The 17610-nt window shown below is 45.0% G+C and overlaps 1 protein-coding gene across 1 annotated transcript; it reads right to left on the reverse strand.

Annotated features, from left to right (window-relative positions):
- Nucleotides 1-344: 344 nt before the first annotated feature.
- On the reverse strand, nucleotides 345-17269 carry gmps (guanine monophosphate synthase). Its single transcript, XM_083637271.1, has 16 exons — nucleotides 17096-17269; nucleotides 15339-15514; nucleotides 13731-13845; nucleotides 13386-13483; nucleotides 13047-13150; nucleotides 12659-12852; nucleotides 8792-8957; nucleotides 7228-7379; nucleotides 6810-6983; nucleotides 5920-6025; nucleotides 5666-5781; nucleotides 5243-5368; nucleotides 3315-3430; nucleotides 3041-3171; nucleotides 2737-2909; nucleotides 345-2450 (listed from the first exon to the last, which is right to left on the reverse strand). Exons 1-16 carry the CDS (start codon nucleotides 17120-17122, stop codon nucleotides 2349-2351), a joined length of 2076 nt encoding a protein of 691 aa, XP_083493397.1. The 5' UTR covers nucleotides 17123-17269; the 3' UTR covers nucleotides 345-2348.
- Between the last annotated feature and the right edge of the window lie 341 nt (nucleotides 17270-17610).

Genomic DNA, 17610 nt, shown 5'->3' on the forward strand with positions numbered 1-17610 from the left:
GCAGTCCAAATTGTTCCAGGTGTTGATGCATTTCAAAATGAGATATCCACTCATTTGAAAACACCTACGGCCAAATGAAAACTTTCAGAGACCAGATTGTCTACAGAGATTGAATGATGTTGAAAATGCAAAATATGGGGCGCCCCGATAGCTCACTGCGTACGCATAACGCTCAGTCCTTCCCACAGTTGACGATTTGAATCCGGCCCGTGGCCCTTTGCTGTATGTCCTCCCGCCACTCTCTCTCCCCCCCCCATGGCTTTCTGTCTCTCACTTTGTCCAATAAACCATGAAAATGCAAAAAAAAAAAAATGTCCATGAGAAGAGAGGACTGCGAATTTCAACATGGAGATCTTTATTAAAGCTCAGTTCTTCATTGTACAAATGTCATCATAGTTGAAACTGCATGCGGTGGCTTGGTTTGAGGCACGTTACTAAGGAGAATGAGCATTGTTCAACAAAAAAACAACAAAAAAAACATCAAACATAGAATTGCATAACTTAATCTTATCGATATTGCAAGAAAATCCAACTACAAAAGTAAATGTCCATCAATATCAAGCTGCTGTTTTCTATGGAGACATACCATATGTATCGTAAAATACAGGCGTATAAAAGGCAAAACAGAGGGAGACACACAGAGCCATTTGCAGTTAAGACAAATGAAGGAACGGTTCATTTTGCAGTATGGATATTATTACCATGGAAAGTATGAATAGAACAGAGGGTGAGAGGCGTAAGAACTTCTGGAGGCGTAAGACTGGTCGAACCACCAAGTCAAAGAGAACACGTCTCTAATGGGGCACGATCAACTTTCAAACTCAGTTAAACCTGAGTTGTGTATTCACTGAGAACTAAATGACGTGACTGGAGACTAGTTTAAGATTGACTGAATGTTGTAACAGTACAGAACAGAGAAGTTCACTGGTAATGCCTTTCTGGAGACCCACACTGGACTTACCTTGAAGATGGCAACAGACTCTAACTTGACCTTTGACACTACAGAGATAAACACTTAAAGGTAAAGGTTCAATTGAGTGTACTTTTGTTTTATATAATGTTGTGAAAGCACCAAGGCTTTAAGTGCAAAAACTTCCCCCAGTACAATAAAGGAGCAGCCAAAATAATGAAAATCAGAACTACAAATCATACAATGGTTTTAAACTCTACTGTAGTTATAATTGAATTATTAAGTCTATCCTTTTGCCATCTTGTTTTTCATAAAAAGCATGACATATTGCAGCATGAGGAAAACAGTATCATATCCTCTTTTCTGGAGACAAGTGTAAGTCCAAGTCAGTTCACATCCAAAAATCAAAAGAGAAAGGAAGAAGATGGGAAAAAAAGTAACAGGCACATACAAAAGTCACAAGCCATTTTGGCCTCCTGCACAGTTACACATCAGTGATATTGAACAAGCTATTCTTGGGTTGACTGCTATCCACGACGGACATAGCAACAGTCAACACCTCTTGTCAACAATTCTAGTTTGAAGTGGATCATCAGAAGAGCCCAGAATGATATATCACCAAAGCTTATTCTACATTTGGCAAAACAAAATGTCTAAAAATAGTTAATTGGTCACATAGGGTCTCTGTTCAGTTTTACTTTGGACAGGAGGCAACCCTTCTCTTAGCACAGTATACAGGCAGAAAGTGAAAATGAACACACAGGGAGGATAGTCCTAGGCTGAGAGAATTCTGAAATACAACCGTAAGAAAAGATAAATTGAGACAAAAAACAAGGCAGAAAGCAATAGATGAACACGTTTAAACCCTCCGTCTGCTCCGCTTCCTTTGTGTTTGTCTGCTTTTGTGTTTCACTCATCCCATAATGCAACCTGAGGCACACCGTTCAAGTCCACTTCCTGAACTTTCACATTTGACCACTCGCCTTAAATGGTTGACCTCACAAAAAGGAAGCAGCAATTTAAATTTCCATTAAAAAGATGTTGCACATGGATAAAAAAAAAGAAAAAAAAGAACGATGAACTGTCAATATATTATCAATAACCAACATTAATCACACCCCGTCGCCAAAACATATTAAGATCGGGGAGCGGGTGGTGAGCAGAGTAGTAGCGCCTTTGCATGTGCGCTGGTCACAGTACCGCCTGCCTTCCATGGGAATGTTCAAGAGAGGGAGGGTCATAAGGGAGGGAGGGGGGAAGGAGAGAAAGTAGGAAGGAAGGAAGGACAGACACAAGGGCAAGAGGAGGAGCGGAGTTCCCCAGCCCTCTGATAATTGTTGAGTGTGTGTGTGTGTGTGTGTGTGTGTGCGCGTGTGTATGTATGTGTGTGGGCGCGCGTGTGTGTATCCTCTGCATCTGTGTATGGTCATGTTGTGTTTTACTCCCACTCTGTGGTGCCAGGTGGTTTGGAGGTCAGGTCATACATGACTCTGGAGATGCCTGGGATCTTCTTGATCTCATTTACCATCTTCAGCACCACCTGAGGAAACAGCGAAAGGACAACATCAGCTTCAAATCAATGGACACCTTATTTTAAGTAATTCCAGGCCCCTACGGCTCAAACCCAGACCCTTCGCTTGAGAGGTTTAACAGTGATTTTACTGTGGCAGATCAGCCTGGTTGGGATCCCTGTCCTGAAGTCTCACTAGCAGCTAAGACCAAGTTGAGAGGCTAAATCATGGTATACCTCATCAGGGATATGATCTAGACTGGTTTATTTAGACAGTATAGACTATAGACAGTTGAGAGGCTAAACCGTGCCGTACCTCCTCGGGGATATGGTCGCCAGGTGTGGCGGGGATGCCTGTCATGAAGTCGCTGGTGATGAAGGTGCGGACGACCACGGAGCGCCGGCAGGACGGCTGCTTCTGCAGGGGGTCGCGGTCAAAGTGCAGGGGGGTCAGGATGATCGGCATCTGGCTGATCTTAGCAGAATAGCCTGTGAGAGGGGGACAGGCCAAGAGAAAAGCAAGTTACTGTGACTTTCACATGATGCCAGAACCCATTAAGCCATGTACTGTCTTATATTCAGATGTTTCAGACAAACACAGACATTACACACACACTTACCAGACTCTCTAAGGATAGATTGGGCTACAAAGTCAGCCTGTCTGAGTGTGCTCAGAACGCCTGTGGTCAGGAAAGTTGGGGTTACGTCTGTTGGAGGCTCCTTCACATGGGACCCAAACACATATACAACTCTGTGGAGGGAGACACATGAATGGCTGGGTTGAAGAGTGTGTGCGCCCCCTATTGATCATTGTTAGCAATGGGTTTCTAATTTTCTAATGTGGCGTACTGCTGGGGACAGGTGAAAAGTCAAGTTGACAGATTTGTGTATTACCTGTTGATGCTATGGCACATGCGAGGGATGAGTCTAGCCAGGAACAAGAGAGACTCCCAGTGCGGAGCTTCTTTACTGGTGATGCCGCACACGTAACTGTAGGACCTGCAGTCACCCTGGACGAGGGAGAGAGAAAATCAAGTTCAATATATTTAAAGCACTTCTAACACAATAGTGTTACAGTGCTTTACAGAGCTACAAAGTAAACAAGTTCAGATGAAACAAGAACACATTTAAGATATGAGTGGAGTGCACTTTTCCCCTTCCTGTGTTCTATGTCAAAGTAAAAAAAAAAGTTTCTATAAACAAAGCCTGCACCTTCTGTGTATTTCTTTCACTTCCAAAAAATTCCATAGGCAATAAAAGTCATCTGTGTTTGCCTACAGTCTCCTGTCTGCCCTCGACTTTGAGGTTTAGGGCAAATTTAGAATCCTGTGGCTTCAAACAGGAAGTAAGAGAGAACAGCCACCACAGCAGCGTCACTAGCTGGCTGCAGTGTGTAGGTGTCTGGTTGGGCCAAGTGTTCAGGATTAGGGGTGGGACAAAATATCGATACTCACGGTATCGCGATATTTCCACTTGCGATACACTGGCACCAAGTATCGATATGTTTATTTAAAAAAAAAAAATTTTTTTTTTTAAATAAACAGGCTAAAATATTATGCTGTGTGGTAGTTGAAACATAGTTTCAAGTTGACGTTTATTTATGTTTGTAGTTGAAACAAAAACATAAATACTGTAGGCTACATGAATTTAAATGTTTTCTCATTAATATCTACTTTTAGAAATTATATAGGTAGGTAGGTTATATAGGTTTTCTTGTTTTAATAATAATAATAAAAAGACTTAATGTGTAACTTTTCCTCCGTGGTATCGAAAATGTTATGAGTGAGTGAGTGAACTCTGAGAGAGTTCATGTCAATTCTGCTAATAAATACATAATACCTGCTTCTTGCCTTTTAGGGGTATTTTTTTCTCTTCAGTTACACAGGTATCGTGATGTATCGTCTTCCAATATATCGATTATCGCAGAATCGCTGTATCATGATATATCGTTATCGAGGGCCAGGTATCGTGACCATATCGTATCGTGAGCTACTCAGCGATTCCCACCCCTATTCAGGATCATCCTTCTCTTACCTACACTGGGACAGCACGTTTGTTGTTGTTGGAAGGTTTGACTATTTGTATGGAGCAGAATATTTGTACACATCAGAGTGAAGGCACATTCACATTCATTCAGTAAAGCAGAAAAACCCGAACGTGTGTAAGCCACAGCTGTTATGTTATGTCAGTTTACTGTGATAGAGGAGTAAAGAAACCAGAAAATATTCACATTTAACAAGCTGGAATCAGAGAATTTTTACAAAAAACAAAAAAACAATCGATTATCAAAATAGTTAATTTTCTGTTGATCGACTAATCGTTGCAGCTCTACATACTACTTTCTTAGCAGAGCGTAGTCTAGACGGCCCAGGGAATTAAAGAAAAATATACACTTTTGCTCATGCAATGATGAAGCTGGAAAAATGTCCTTTGTAGGAGTGTATCTTTAACGTCACACCATTTCTTCTCTCGCCCACGTTTCTCCAGCTGCCACACATCCAGTGCAGTGTAGGAAATTATCCAGGGGGAAGGGGAAAATTGCCCCAAGAAATCTCACAATGCTGCCCCTAAAAACTGTGATCGAGGGGCAAAAATTGCCCCCAAGATTTTGAGCAGTTCATTTCCATCTCTAACACGCACTCATCACCTGCAAGCTGGTTGCATGGTTGTTCACACTACGCTTTAGCAACCTTATGCACCATTTTTTTCTTCTTGTAAATGCCCCCATTTTTTGACAGTGGGGGCAAAGGTTGCCCCAATTTCTTTTCTTTTTTTTCAATTAATCCGACTCAATTCATTGACTGATCAAGCGACCGAATTACCTGGACGCCGACAGTTTTGATGGGCAGCAGGAAGGCATTGAGTGAATGAAGGCTGGTGATCTGCAAGAGCTTCTCCTCCTCCTCATCTGATATACACGACTTGACTCTCTGCAGCAAGGTATGGGGCTGGAGAGGACAGAGACAAACTGTTGAAATATATACCCAGGGTTGAATGTGTTAATTGAGGTAAAGACAGTAGCTTCAGATTTTGACAAATATACCTATATACCTACATTATGATCATTTTGGAAATGGTTCGGAAAAAAAGTATCTCATATTATGTATCACTTTTGTCAGTATACATGTCAGTCACGCCATTAGCTGCATATATGAATTAGAAACCAGTTACAGTGGCACAAGTTGTTCTCTAATTTCTCCGCTGACAGAGGAAGTGGGTCTTTTTTTATCTGTTTTGCTCTTGACCTTTTTAACACTGGCAGAGAAGTCTGTGATTATTTTGAGGATGTTGTTTGTCTCAGCAAAGTCTTTGCAGACGTAAGGCTCATCTGCACAGATCACTCTGATGGCCAAGCCAGGACCTGAAGGAGACAGAGAGAGGAGTAGGGGACTTTTTAGTGAACACAAAGCATCATCGAAGCATCATGTCCATGGAAATCACATTTGAATCATTTGATTGGAGCAGTCACATCAGAGGTGTTGCGCGTTTGTGTACTAACCAGGGAAAGGGTGTCGAGCGACGATCTCCTCTGGCAGGCCCAGCTCTCTTCCCAGTGCTCTGACCTCATCTTTGTGGAAATCCTTCAGTGGTTCGATTACTTTTCCCTGCGGGATAACAAAGAAATGGACTCAACTTTGCTACAGAGAAGGAAGAAGATATGTTTAGGTGTTGCATGGTATGTGTGCAATCCTTTGGGTTGAAAGCATCTTTTCTGCAAACATAAACATGTCAAGAGATCCATTAGACAATATTACCGTTTTCCATCACTCTGAGGTACGGACTTGTCGACCTGTCATAAATACAAGCTCTGTGAAGCCCATGATGGTACGTTTCCCCCCCGTGTCATCAAGGTGTTGAGTCAATCATGTCATGTTGAGGCTGTGGTTGTAGTGTTTACCTACTGCTTGTGACCACTGTTCCTCTCTGCCACTGCAGTCTGTCTGTGTTCGTGATCAATTGTCATGGTTTTCCAGACTGTTCCTCTTGTCACATTCAACTCATTTTGTCATATTTGTGACTGATGCTCCTTTGCCTTATGTTGCTTTCAAATCACGTATATAAAATATATAAAAGCAGTGGTTAAGTGCCATTTTAAAGCTGACATACTGCTAATTAGTGTTCAACTTATGAGGACTCACCTGTGTAGCTGCCTTTATATTTGAAGTGCCTAAATCACAATGACAAAGTCCCTTTTCTTTTTTTCCCCTCCACTCTTTGTCTCCATGTGTGTTAGATGGTAGACCTGGCACTACATAATGCCTGAGTTAGGGGGTTCACTCCCTCTGAAGTCCCTGATGGTAGAAATGTATGCATCCACAATCCTAAAGGGTACAAGGCGAGCACACAGGCTGAAGCAGCAGTATGCGTCACACTTCTGAGGACGGTTACCTCGTCTCGGAGTTTGCGGATGAGCTCGGTGTCGTTGTGGTGTGTTTTGATGAGCTCTGCCTTGCCGCTGGCGAGGTGAGAAGCGCTCTCGATGAGGTCGGGCCTCAAGGTGCCCTGGGCCAGGAGAACCTCGTCTGCCTTCAGATTCAGTTCTCCAATCACCTCATTGGCCACCTGGACAGGAGGCAGGGGGCGACATAGAAGTCAATCAAAAATAAAGGCAGGAAACCAAGCAGGCAGGTTGGCAGATGGGTACAAATTACTAGTCAGGTGGCCAGTTGAACTGACAATGTGATAGATACTGTATATTATATAGTTGAGGAAAAGGGTATAAAAAGGGTTCATACAAATTTACTCGGCTTTGGGTCGGACAACCTGACAGGTTCAAACAAACAAACAAGTACTATACTAGACAAACCTTGACAAATGTGTCTCCAATGATCTTCCTCTTCTCCTCGGGGTTGGTGGTCATATTTAAGGTCTTGCTGATGCGTTTCCGTGGCGTCCTGTCCTCCTCAGAGATAGGCAGGGTCGTCGTTCCGTTGTAGAAAGTGTGGGATGCATTCACCACTGGAGAGGATTTAGGAGAGAAAGAGGGAAGCAGAAGAACAGTCAGTGGGATAGGGTTCTGAGCAGAACAGTCAGTGGGATAGGGTTCTGAGCAGAAGAACAGTCAGTGGGATAGGGTTCTGAGCAGAAGAACAGTCAGTGGGATAGGGTTCTGAGCAGAAGAACAGTCAGTGGGATAGGGTTCTGAGCAGAAGAATAGTCAGTGGGATAGGGTTCTGAGCAGAAGAACAGTCAGTGGGATAGGGTTCTGAGCAGAAGAATAGTCAGTGGGATAGGGTTCTGAGCAGAAGAACAGTCAGTGGGATAGGGTTCTGAGCAGAAGAACAGTCAGTGGGATAGGGTTCTGAGCAGAAGAACAGTCAGTGGGATAGGGTTCTGAGCAGAAGAACAGTCAGTGGGATAGGGTTCTGAGCATAAGAATAGTCAGTGGGATAGGGTTCTGAGCAGAAGAACAGTCAGTGGGATAGGGTTCTGAGCAGAAGAACAGTCAGTGGGATAGGGTTCTGAAGCAGAAGAACAGTCAGTGGGATAGGGTTCTGAAGCAGAAGAACAGTCAGTGGGATAGGGTTCTGAGCAGAACAGTCAGTGGGATAGGGTTCTGAGCAGAAGAACAGTCAGTGGGATAGGGTTCTGAGCAGAACAGTCAGTGGGATAGGGTTCTGAGCAGAACAGTCAGTGGGATAGGGTTCTGATAGGGTTCTGAGCAGACCAAATAATGTACATTTCTAAACAAAGCCAGATCAATGAGAGAAGATATGAGATACTGTAAGATGGGATTAAGCTTTGATGATCTCCATGGGAAAATGACGTAGGAAACTAAATGGACAAATGATGATCATTTTAAATGATCAATATAATTTGTAACAATAACCGTATCTGCTAACTTCTGCAAAATCATGTTAAAAAATGCAAGTTATTAACATTAAACTGTCATTTTCAAATAGTGTTCCCTGGGCCGTCCTGGTGGCTGTGGTCGAGGGTGCGTGCCATCTGGCTTTGTATCCGGCCCAACACCTGTGTCAAACGTCATTGCCCTCTCTCTCTCCCCCCCAATGTTTCCTGTCTATCTCCACTTTGATCAGTGACCACAGCAATCTCAAATCACACAAGGATCTCAAAGCACAAGGAGGCTATCTAACTTGTTTAAAATTACCTATTTTTCATGTTCACAAATTAGTGCGAAAACAATAGCAGCTATTGTAAGGTTCTTAATTTCATCAACTCAGAGAAAGACAAACATGTCTGTGCCCGGGGCAATTATACAGCAGACTCTTAGTTTAGTTCTAGACAGAAAACCAATAAACACATTCCATGATGGGTCATTCATCACAATAATTATCTTCCATGTTTAAAACGGTCGATTTTCGTCTCCATTCAGACCATCGACTGCCGTCATGACCTTTGGCCCCCACCTTTCAGTTTGATTCCCAGCTTGGTGAGAGCCTCCTCCACACTCTGGCTCTCTCTCTTCCTCATGAAACCGTTGTCGATGTGAACCGCTATCACCTGGTCTGGGTTCAGAGCTTTGTTCAGGAGGGCTGTGCACACTGTTGAGTCCACCCCACCGCTCAGCAGCACCTAAGGGAAATCAGAAACACCGTCACCGCTGTGTGCCCAGATAGTCAATTATTTACAGGTTAAAAACTGCAGTGTAAACACTAGACATGTGGATTTCTCCGTAGATATGATCCCATAATTCATACATCAAGAATTCATATCCTATATCGATATGGATCTTGATACAAGTGATTCAACACGGGAAATATATTATTAAGCAGGTCAACATTCCAATGGTATCACTTTTCTTTTTTCTTATTTCTTATTTTCAATACAATTTGATTCAGTGCCATGAAGAGCAATGCAGAATTTACTTTTTCTTTTTTCTTTATTATGACCATGTCATCACCAATGTATAAATAAGGCACCTGTCTAAAATAAAATGGAACAGAAAATCTTCGAATCCACCCCAACAAAAAAAAGAAAGAAACTGAGGATAATTGGCTCTTATAATGCATCCAAACAGATGCACGGTGGAAGTGACAGTGTTTATGCAAATCAAACAGATTGTGGAAGACTGCAATCCTAGAATAAAAGGCAAGTGCTGAAGGCAAGTGCTGAAGTTTTGCTTGTGGCAGACAACAGTCAACAGAAAACTACAATCTTTGAGTTTTATGGCTTCAAACAAGTTTGAATGCTGCCATGATCACTTCCAAGATATTCCAATGATTATTCCCGCATCAAGAGGATGCAGCATGAAATACAGCCACAGTCACAAAGGGAGGTGGTTAGCAGTAGGGGAGTGTGACATGGAGGGACAAAGAAAGATGCAAAATATGCAATAAGATCAGAAGATGTATGGAATTACTAAAGGCCCCGTTTGCTGTAAACATCATTACAACATCATGGAAGTCTCAAAACACATGGTCCCCAGATAACTCCACACCAGCCATGTAAGGAAAAATGCCTCCAAAAAAGAGCCATTTTGACTCCCGTAACATTGTGACATCACAAAGTAACACGTAATTTGCCCGCTTACAGCGCCACCCCCACCAACTGAATGCAGAAGGGGGCGTCTGGGTAGTGTCGAGGTAAAAGCACTCGCCTACCACCGCGGGAGACCCGGGTTCAATTCCTGGCAGCGATACTTCCAGCTTGGTCAGACACAATTGGCCGTGTCTGCGGGAGGGAAGCCAGTGGGGTATGAGTCCTGGTCGCTGCACTAGCGCCTCCTCTGGTGGGTCGGGGGCCCCCTTTCAGGGGGCGGTAGGGGAACTGGGAGGAAAGGCGTGATCCTCCCATGCGTGGCGTCCTGCCGGTCAGACTCCTCACTGTCAGGTGAAAAGAAGCGACTGGCGACTGCGCATGTATCAGAGGAAGCATGTGCTAGTGTACGGCTCTCCCCAGGTCAGCAGAGGGGGTGGAGCAATGACCGGGACCGCAGGGGGAATTGGCCAAGTACAATTGGGGAGAAAAATATAAGGAGAGAAAAGAAGAAAAAAGAAGAAGACCAACCAAACCTTGTTGTCTGTAGCTTGGCTGCGAGTGCGTACTGTAGCATGGAAAAATGAACAGAAAACTAAACTGCACCAAAGATGGATCTACCCTAAGAGATCATCTTATCAGAGGTCCCACCCCCTCAAAACAGCACATAGTTAATGAGAGGGGAGACAGAGTGGATAGAGAAGTCCCACAGAGGCTGGATTTTGCAACAGAACTCATAACCTTGTTTTAAAGACCCATGAGACATGTTTTAAACAGCTAAAAATAGCATAAAATGGGACCTTTAACAGTCTGACCTAACTGTCACCCTGTATTGTATGTTTAAACGTTGCATAGCTGGTCTGGTCTCCCTGATTTAAAAAAAAGTTTCAAATAATTGTTCCACCCCTAGTGCATACTGAGACACGACCCCTAGTGCATACTGAGACACGACCCCTAGTGCATACTGAGAAATGACCCCTAGTGCATACATACTGAGACACAACCCCTAGTGCATACTGAGACACGACCCCTAGTGCATACTGAGACATGACCCCTAGTGCATACTGAGACACGACTCCTAGTGCATACTGAGACAGGACCCCTAGTGCATACTGAGACACGACTCCTAGTGCATACTGAGACACGACCCCTAGTGCATACTGAGACACAACCCCTAGTGCATACTGAGACACGACCCCTAGTGCATACTGAGACACGACCCCTAGTGCATACTGAGACACGACCCCTAGTGCATACTGAGACATGACCCCTAGTGCATACTGAGACACGACCCCTAGTGCATACTGAGACATGACCCCTAGTGCATACTGAGACACGACCCCTAGTGCATACTGAGACACGACCCCTAGTGCATACTGAGACACGACCCCTAGTGCATACTGAGACATGACCCCTAGTGCATACTGAGACACAACCCCTAGTGCATACTGAGACACGACCCCTAGTGCATACTGAGACATGACCCCTAGTGCATACTGAGACACGACCCCTAGTGCATACTGAGACACGACCCCTAGTGCATACTGAGACACGACCCCTAGTGCATACTGAGACACGACCCCTAGTGCATACTGAGACACAACCCCTAGTGCATACTGAGACACGACCCCTAGTGCATACTGAGACATGACCCCTAGTGCATACTGAGACATGACCCGTAGTGCATACTGAGACACGACCCCTAGTGCATACTGAGACATGACCCCTAGTGCATACTGAGACATGACCCCTAGTGCATACTGAGACACGACCCCTAGTGCATACTGAGACATGACCCGTAGTGCATACTGAGACACGACCCCTAGTGCATACTGAGACACGACCCCTAGTGCATACTGAGACATGACCCGTAGTGCATACTGAGACACGACCCCTAGTGCATACTGAGACACGACCCCTAGTGCATACTGAGACAGGTGGTACAAGGACTAAACGCTGTACGAGTATGATGGATGGAGCAGAGGCACAGGCTATTTATTTGGGTTACTACAGTAGAAATACATTTACTTTACTCTCACAATGAAGATAAAAGACATGGAGAGGCAATAGATAAGCAGGAAAACCCATCCAGACAGCATATTAGATCAAATATATAGCCTTTTGTGTATTTGGCCTCCCATCATATTAGTCATGTTGACTGACTTTTCCATATCTGGCCTGTTATTGCTGTCAACAAAGTGTAAAACAATAAACGTTGTGACCCGTATCATCAACAGGCAGAGATGACTACAGTCTTCTTGACACTACTTGACTTCTGATTAGAGGGGCCAACATCAGGCTCAAAATACCACCAATGTGACAGGAACAAGCAGCATGAGACAACAAAGTGGCAGTGATGACACAGCCTCAGACTGTTCTACAGCTGCATCTATTTCTTTACATATAAATCAGAGCTTTAAGCCCGTTTCCTACTCTGGTTTATCCTTCCCCCTCACTCCCCTGAGAGGAAGCCCAGTTTGTAGGAGCTCAGGGATTAGACTGCCTCTTTTCAGCTGATAGAACAAGGTTTAATTTGAGAATTTAATTGGCTCGACTTAACTTCCCACGGCCACCACCACATCCTGGTTCCCTACCATAGATTTGGAATTCTGTGGTCTTCACAGGCAAATTATCTTCCATATAATGATATGATAAAATATGCTGATTGCAAAATTCTCATATTTACACATAACCTCTCTTTGCCCACACCATTATAATGCAACTTTTTGTATGTTACCCTGAAGAAGGGTTGATACCAGCACATACACACTCATGACACTTTGTGCAGTTTTACTCACCAGCACTTTAGACTTGTCTACTTTCTCCTTGATCTCACGGATGCAGGACTGCTGCCGGTTCTCTACAGTGAAGTTACCGGTGCATCCCGCAATCTCGAACAGGAAGTTGCGGAGCATGTCCATGCCTCGCTCTGTCAGGTCTACTTCTGGGTGAAACTGTGTCCCATACAGCTTCTTCTGCTCATTGGCAATCCCTGGCAGAGGAAAAGACATGACGAGGGATGAGGGACATGGTTAACTTTGCCATTTATCCTTCAAGTCATACTTTCTAGATATACACACAATACAAGGTTTTGCCATAATTTGTGTGACCCACAAATGTATAGATCACCAATCACCATATTCCCCTCCACAGGCTCACTGTCTCGGGGGCCCCAGAGCTGCTTACCGGCAATGATGTTTCCTGACTGGGCCACCACTTTGAAGCCCTCCGCCACCTTGTCCACACTGTCACCATGCGTCAACAGGACCAGCTCCTCCTTCTGAAGGCCTCTGACGGAACAAACACACACACACAATCAGAGGAACGTGTGATGTGCTATAAAGTGGCTGACTCATATAAAAAGTGGCATGCGACTTACATCTGCAGAGGCCCTGTGTGTGGGGTGTGCATGTGAATCAGTGCGAGGCAGAATCTAAAAAGACTGCAGGCTTGGTATGCGCACACGCACGCACGCGCACACACACACACACACACACACACACACACAAAAGACAACTATATTACCTGAAGAGAGAGCAAGTGTTGTCGAGTCCAATATTGAACGCTCCATCTTCCCTCACACTCTTTCTGTGTACTGTGCCACCAAACACTTTATTCATCATCTGTAACAGACAGAGAACAAATTCAACACTTGGACACAAAGATAGCATTTTAGTTTGAAAGAAGAAGTCAGCTTGCGAGTGGAAGGTTGCTGGTTTGCTGTCACAGGGGCTTTTGAACACAGGTCTTGGGGATGAAGAACAGCCTACCTAAGCACCACACCAGCTTGCTACCCCAACATTCTATCGTGCATAACGTATGTGTGCACGCCTGTACCTGCATGCATAACGTATGTGTGCACGCCTGTACCTGCATGCCATAGCAGATTCCCAGGACAGGCTTTCCAATGGTGAATATGGCGGGGTCGAACCAGGGGGCATCTTCTGCATACACAGAGGCAGGACCTCCTGAAATGATGATCGCCCTGAGGAAAGCAAGAGACACAGATGGAGAACAATGGTATTCACATGGGAAATACATTCACATCCAAAAGAGAACAGAGGCATCCTTTAACAACAGCCTCAATAAAAGATGACATGCGAGTACACCATTGAGACAGAACCCGTCTCTATAAGATGGTTCAGTAGTCTGTGATATTCCAAGTGTGGGTGTGCTGTGCGTGTATACCAAAGTGTTGCAGAAAATACTGCCTTCCTGGCAGATAAAAATGATCACAAAGAAAAGTGTCATATGGCTCATTTCCACCACATTTTACAGCCCTGCACAGCTCGTCACCACTCGGCTCTACTTGTTTCAACCCGATGGACGTTTTGCTTCCACCGCTGGTCATCTGCCCCCGCCCACCCCTGCCCCACACCTGGTCGTCATAGCAACCGCATATCTGCCCTCCGCCCATATTCCGAAGTAGGCTATAACATATAACGTTACAATTAAATCCATACACAGAACTTTTAAACTGTTTATGAAATACTGGTGCCTCTAAATGACCTACAGTGTACGTGGGCAAATGTGACAATCGGCCAGGAGAATGGATATCACTTTGTTGTTAGTCAAACTCACATGCGCTGCGTGAGGGACGGACGTGAGGGACGGGGGTTGCGCTACAGAGTACCCCGGCGGCCTCTCACCTGGCAAGACCGCGGCTTCACCAAAGCCCCGCCTGCGGCCTAGCGGAGCCGACGCTGCAGACAGCTACAAAGGGCTTCCTGAGGAGCGGATTTTTTTTTCTCTCAAAACAATTGAAAACCACCGTCATGTTAAGCTGAGTAAGACTAAGGAGATCGCTTTTATTTCACCAGAGCCGAAGGCAGCAACACAAAAGACTGATGGAAATAACAGAAGAGAAGGTAATCCCCACTAAACTGGTATCCAGCATTGACAGTAGATACTAGATAGAGTAGACACGATTCTGCCTGACCAATCAGTCGTCTGCAGTGTTTTCACGTCACCGTATGGTACCGGGTCCACAGCGCTAGAACCTCAACAAAGCAGGGACCAAAACTAGCACGACTCAACCCCGACTCGACCCGACCCGGCCAGGTTTTTGATCGGTGGAATGAGACAAAAAAGCGAGACGAGCTGGGCGGGGCCGCGCTGATACCAGCGATGGAAATGGGCCATTAGAGGCTGAGAATCCACAGGAGTTGTGTGCGATTTGTGTTTATGTCGATGGAAAAGGAACTATCCAGGACTTTTTATGATTAAATGTGTGTGGGCTAAATTCATCCACTATGTACCTTCTTGGGCCCAAAAATTACGAAAAACGTCAAACAGTCAGTGATAGATGGGCCATATGTGTACAAACAGAATACACAAGCTCAGAAATGCCCCTAACATATCCCAACCTGTTAAGCATGGACAGGTGTCAACCGGCAACTGTATTGATATCACAGTTGTACAGTATGTCTATGCTGCAACCCGGAAAACAAAACAATTGGTATGTGCTGTCATTCTCACCTGAAGCCCTGTTCTCTGATAGCAAAGGCGGGGGTCTCTAAGGGGAGGATCTCGGAGCGCACAAACAGCTCTCGCACTCGTCTGTCAATCACTTTGCCATACTGGGCCCCCGCATCCAGGATCACCACCGCCCCCTCACATGACCCATTCTGCTCCGCGCTGCCGCTGACCGCCAGCTGTGGAGTGGACACACACACACACACACATTCAAAAAGAGAAAATACACATTGCCTTGTTTTTAATGCTAGTGTTTATGTTGAGCAGCGGGGAGAATCGACCCGTGGAAAGCATACAATGGCCATTTAGGCCATTTACACCTACACATACACTCACTAAATGGCAGCTCCATGTCTAGCACAGAACACATCTAGTGTTAATACTGTTATGAAGACAAAAGTGTTTATAACTTTGGAGTCAGCGGGGAAAATGGTGGTGTAAAGCAGACGACGACTCCTTCAAGACTAATGCTACCCTTCATCTCTGACCTCACCATGGAGAAATTGAATAGGACTCAATAAGGCATAACTCAATTATGGGCATGTGAGCTGCAGGAGTGTCAGTGAGGGACTCGTGTGAAACGTGCTGCATCCATTCAACCGCATCACATGAGACCTACAGACAAGTTAGTAAGGTTAATTGTGAGGGCCTAAGGTAGCGTTATTCAACTCTAGCAAGGTCTAACCCAGTTGTTCAACAACATACATAACAGTGATGTTTGTGACTGTAGAAATCGGTGTCCCCTCTATAACTACTCAAACTGTGTAGCCAAATGATCCCACGTGGTTTGTGGGAAAACGCTTCCGTGGTAGATGTTCCTAAAACATCTTGCATCAGGTATGGCACTGTCCTCTGATTCGTTGACTGTCCTGTCCTGACTCCTGGTAGAGCACAACAATACTGTCGTCCTAGCAGATCAATCACAACAGAGCTAGCGTTAGCAACATCGTCCCGAGCAAAAAATACTAGACAGTTTTGTTGCAAAACTTTAACAGAACAGCAGGTCACATAGCAGTTGTGTCTGCTTGCCTGTCACACCGGTAACGTTAGCATGTTGAACAGCAAGTTGTGGCTGAGACTTGCTTGGTTAACTAACGCTACTTAAGCTAACGTTACGTTACTGTCAGTTAACGTTAGCTAAAGTATATGACAGAAACCGAATGAAAGCCAGCAGAAAATAAATAAATATGTTAATAAGCTGAAGGCTCATTTTCTAAATGAAACCGAATCTCATGTCAAATAAATACTTGGTGTTATTAAATATTGTGTCATTAAACGTTTTTGACTGATTGCTGCTAAGGCTAGCTAAACTGCCCGCGTAGCAAGCTAGCCTCAGTAAGCAGCAGTGATTAGCATTAGCTTGCTAACGCTCGCTAGCTGTGCGTGTTCTGTGAACAGCAAGTTAGCAGAGCCACGCGGTGCTCTCAAGCAGCCGATCCACCATCAGTGTAAGACAATAACGCTATATTTTAATGGCGAAAAGATTTGTAAGCGTTTATTTCTGTCGGCATCCTCGATACAGCCTGCATAGCTGTACGTTAGTTAGCTGCTACGAGCAACATGTTACTGGGACGTTGCAACAGGCATTGCAGGGTAAACGCTACTCATCAGTGGTGGTGGTGCTCTGCAACTTTCCCCCCCGAGGTAACGTACACACAGGCCGACCTGGATACCACAGCAGTGCCCCAAGTCCCAAACATCAAGTCAACCCGACCACCGACACAGTCAGTCGGAGCGCCGGGTTTCCCCTCCTCACTGACCTTGCTGTCTCCGTTGCACAGAGCCATGGAGGACAGTCGTGTTGTGGAATGAGCTCTCCCTTCGCCTCGGTGTCCCTGGTCTCAGAGAGAGTGGGGAGAGAGACCGCTGGCTAGTTAGCTCCTGGCTCAGCACGCCGACTACTGTCTCAAATGGAGATCGGGCTGTTGGTTTGGGGACTAGGCTGTCACTGTCTGTCCTCCGGTTGGAGAAGAACTTTTGCGTAGGAGCACACTCTGCATACTATTTCTGTGTTATGGGTGGAGCAAAAAAAGTAAATGCGAAAAACGAGTGTGGCCCCCGGCCCAGCAGTGGAGGATTTTGAGAGCACATTTGAAATTGACTGAACTTGTCAAAATGAAACTGAATAGCGGTTCAATGGCTGCTTATTATTTTTAGCATTAAAAAAGCTGTGCAACTTCGCTGCGAGATGGTATGATAGTTTGAGTTGTGGTCGTGGTTCCCAGAGTGAGATGATGGGTATCCTGCTCCACAGTCCTCAACAAAATGGATCAGT

Source organism: Poromitra crassiceps, assembly GCF_964638095.1.
Source record: "Poromitra crassiceps genome assembly, chromosome: 5".
Lineage (NCBI taxonomy): Eukaryota > Metazoa > Chordata > Actinopteri > Beryciformes > Melamphaidae > Poromitra > Poromitra crassiceps.

Coding starts and splice junctions, on each gene's coding strand:
- gmps (XM_083637271.1), bottom strand. CDS start 17,122: ATGGCTCTGTGCAACGGAGACAGCAAG. Junction 13,846..15,338: donor ATCAGAGAACAGGGCTTCAG/GTGAGAATGACA, acceptor TGCTTTCCTCAG/GGCGATCATCATTTCAGGAG. Junction 7,380..8,791: donor GCTGGGAATCAAACTGAAAG/GTGGGGGCCAAA, acceptor AATCCTCTCCAG/TGGTGAATGCATCCCACACT.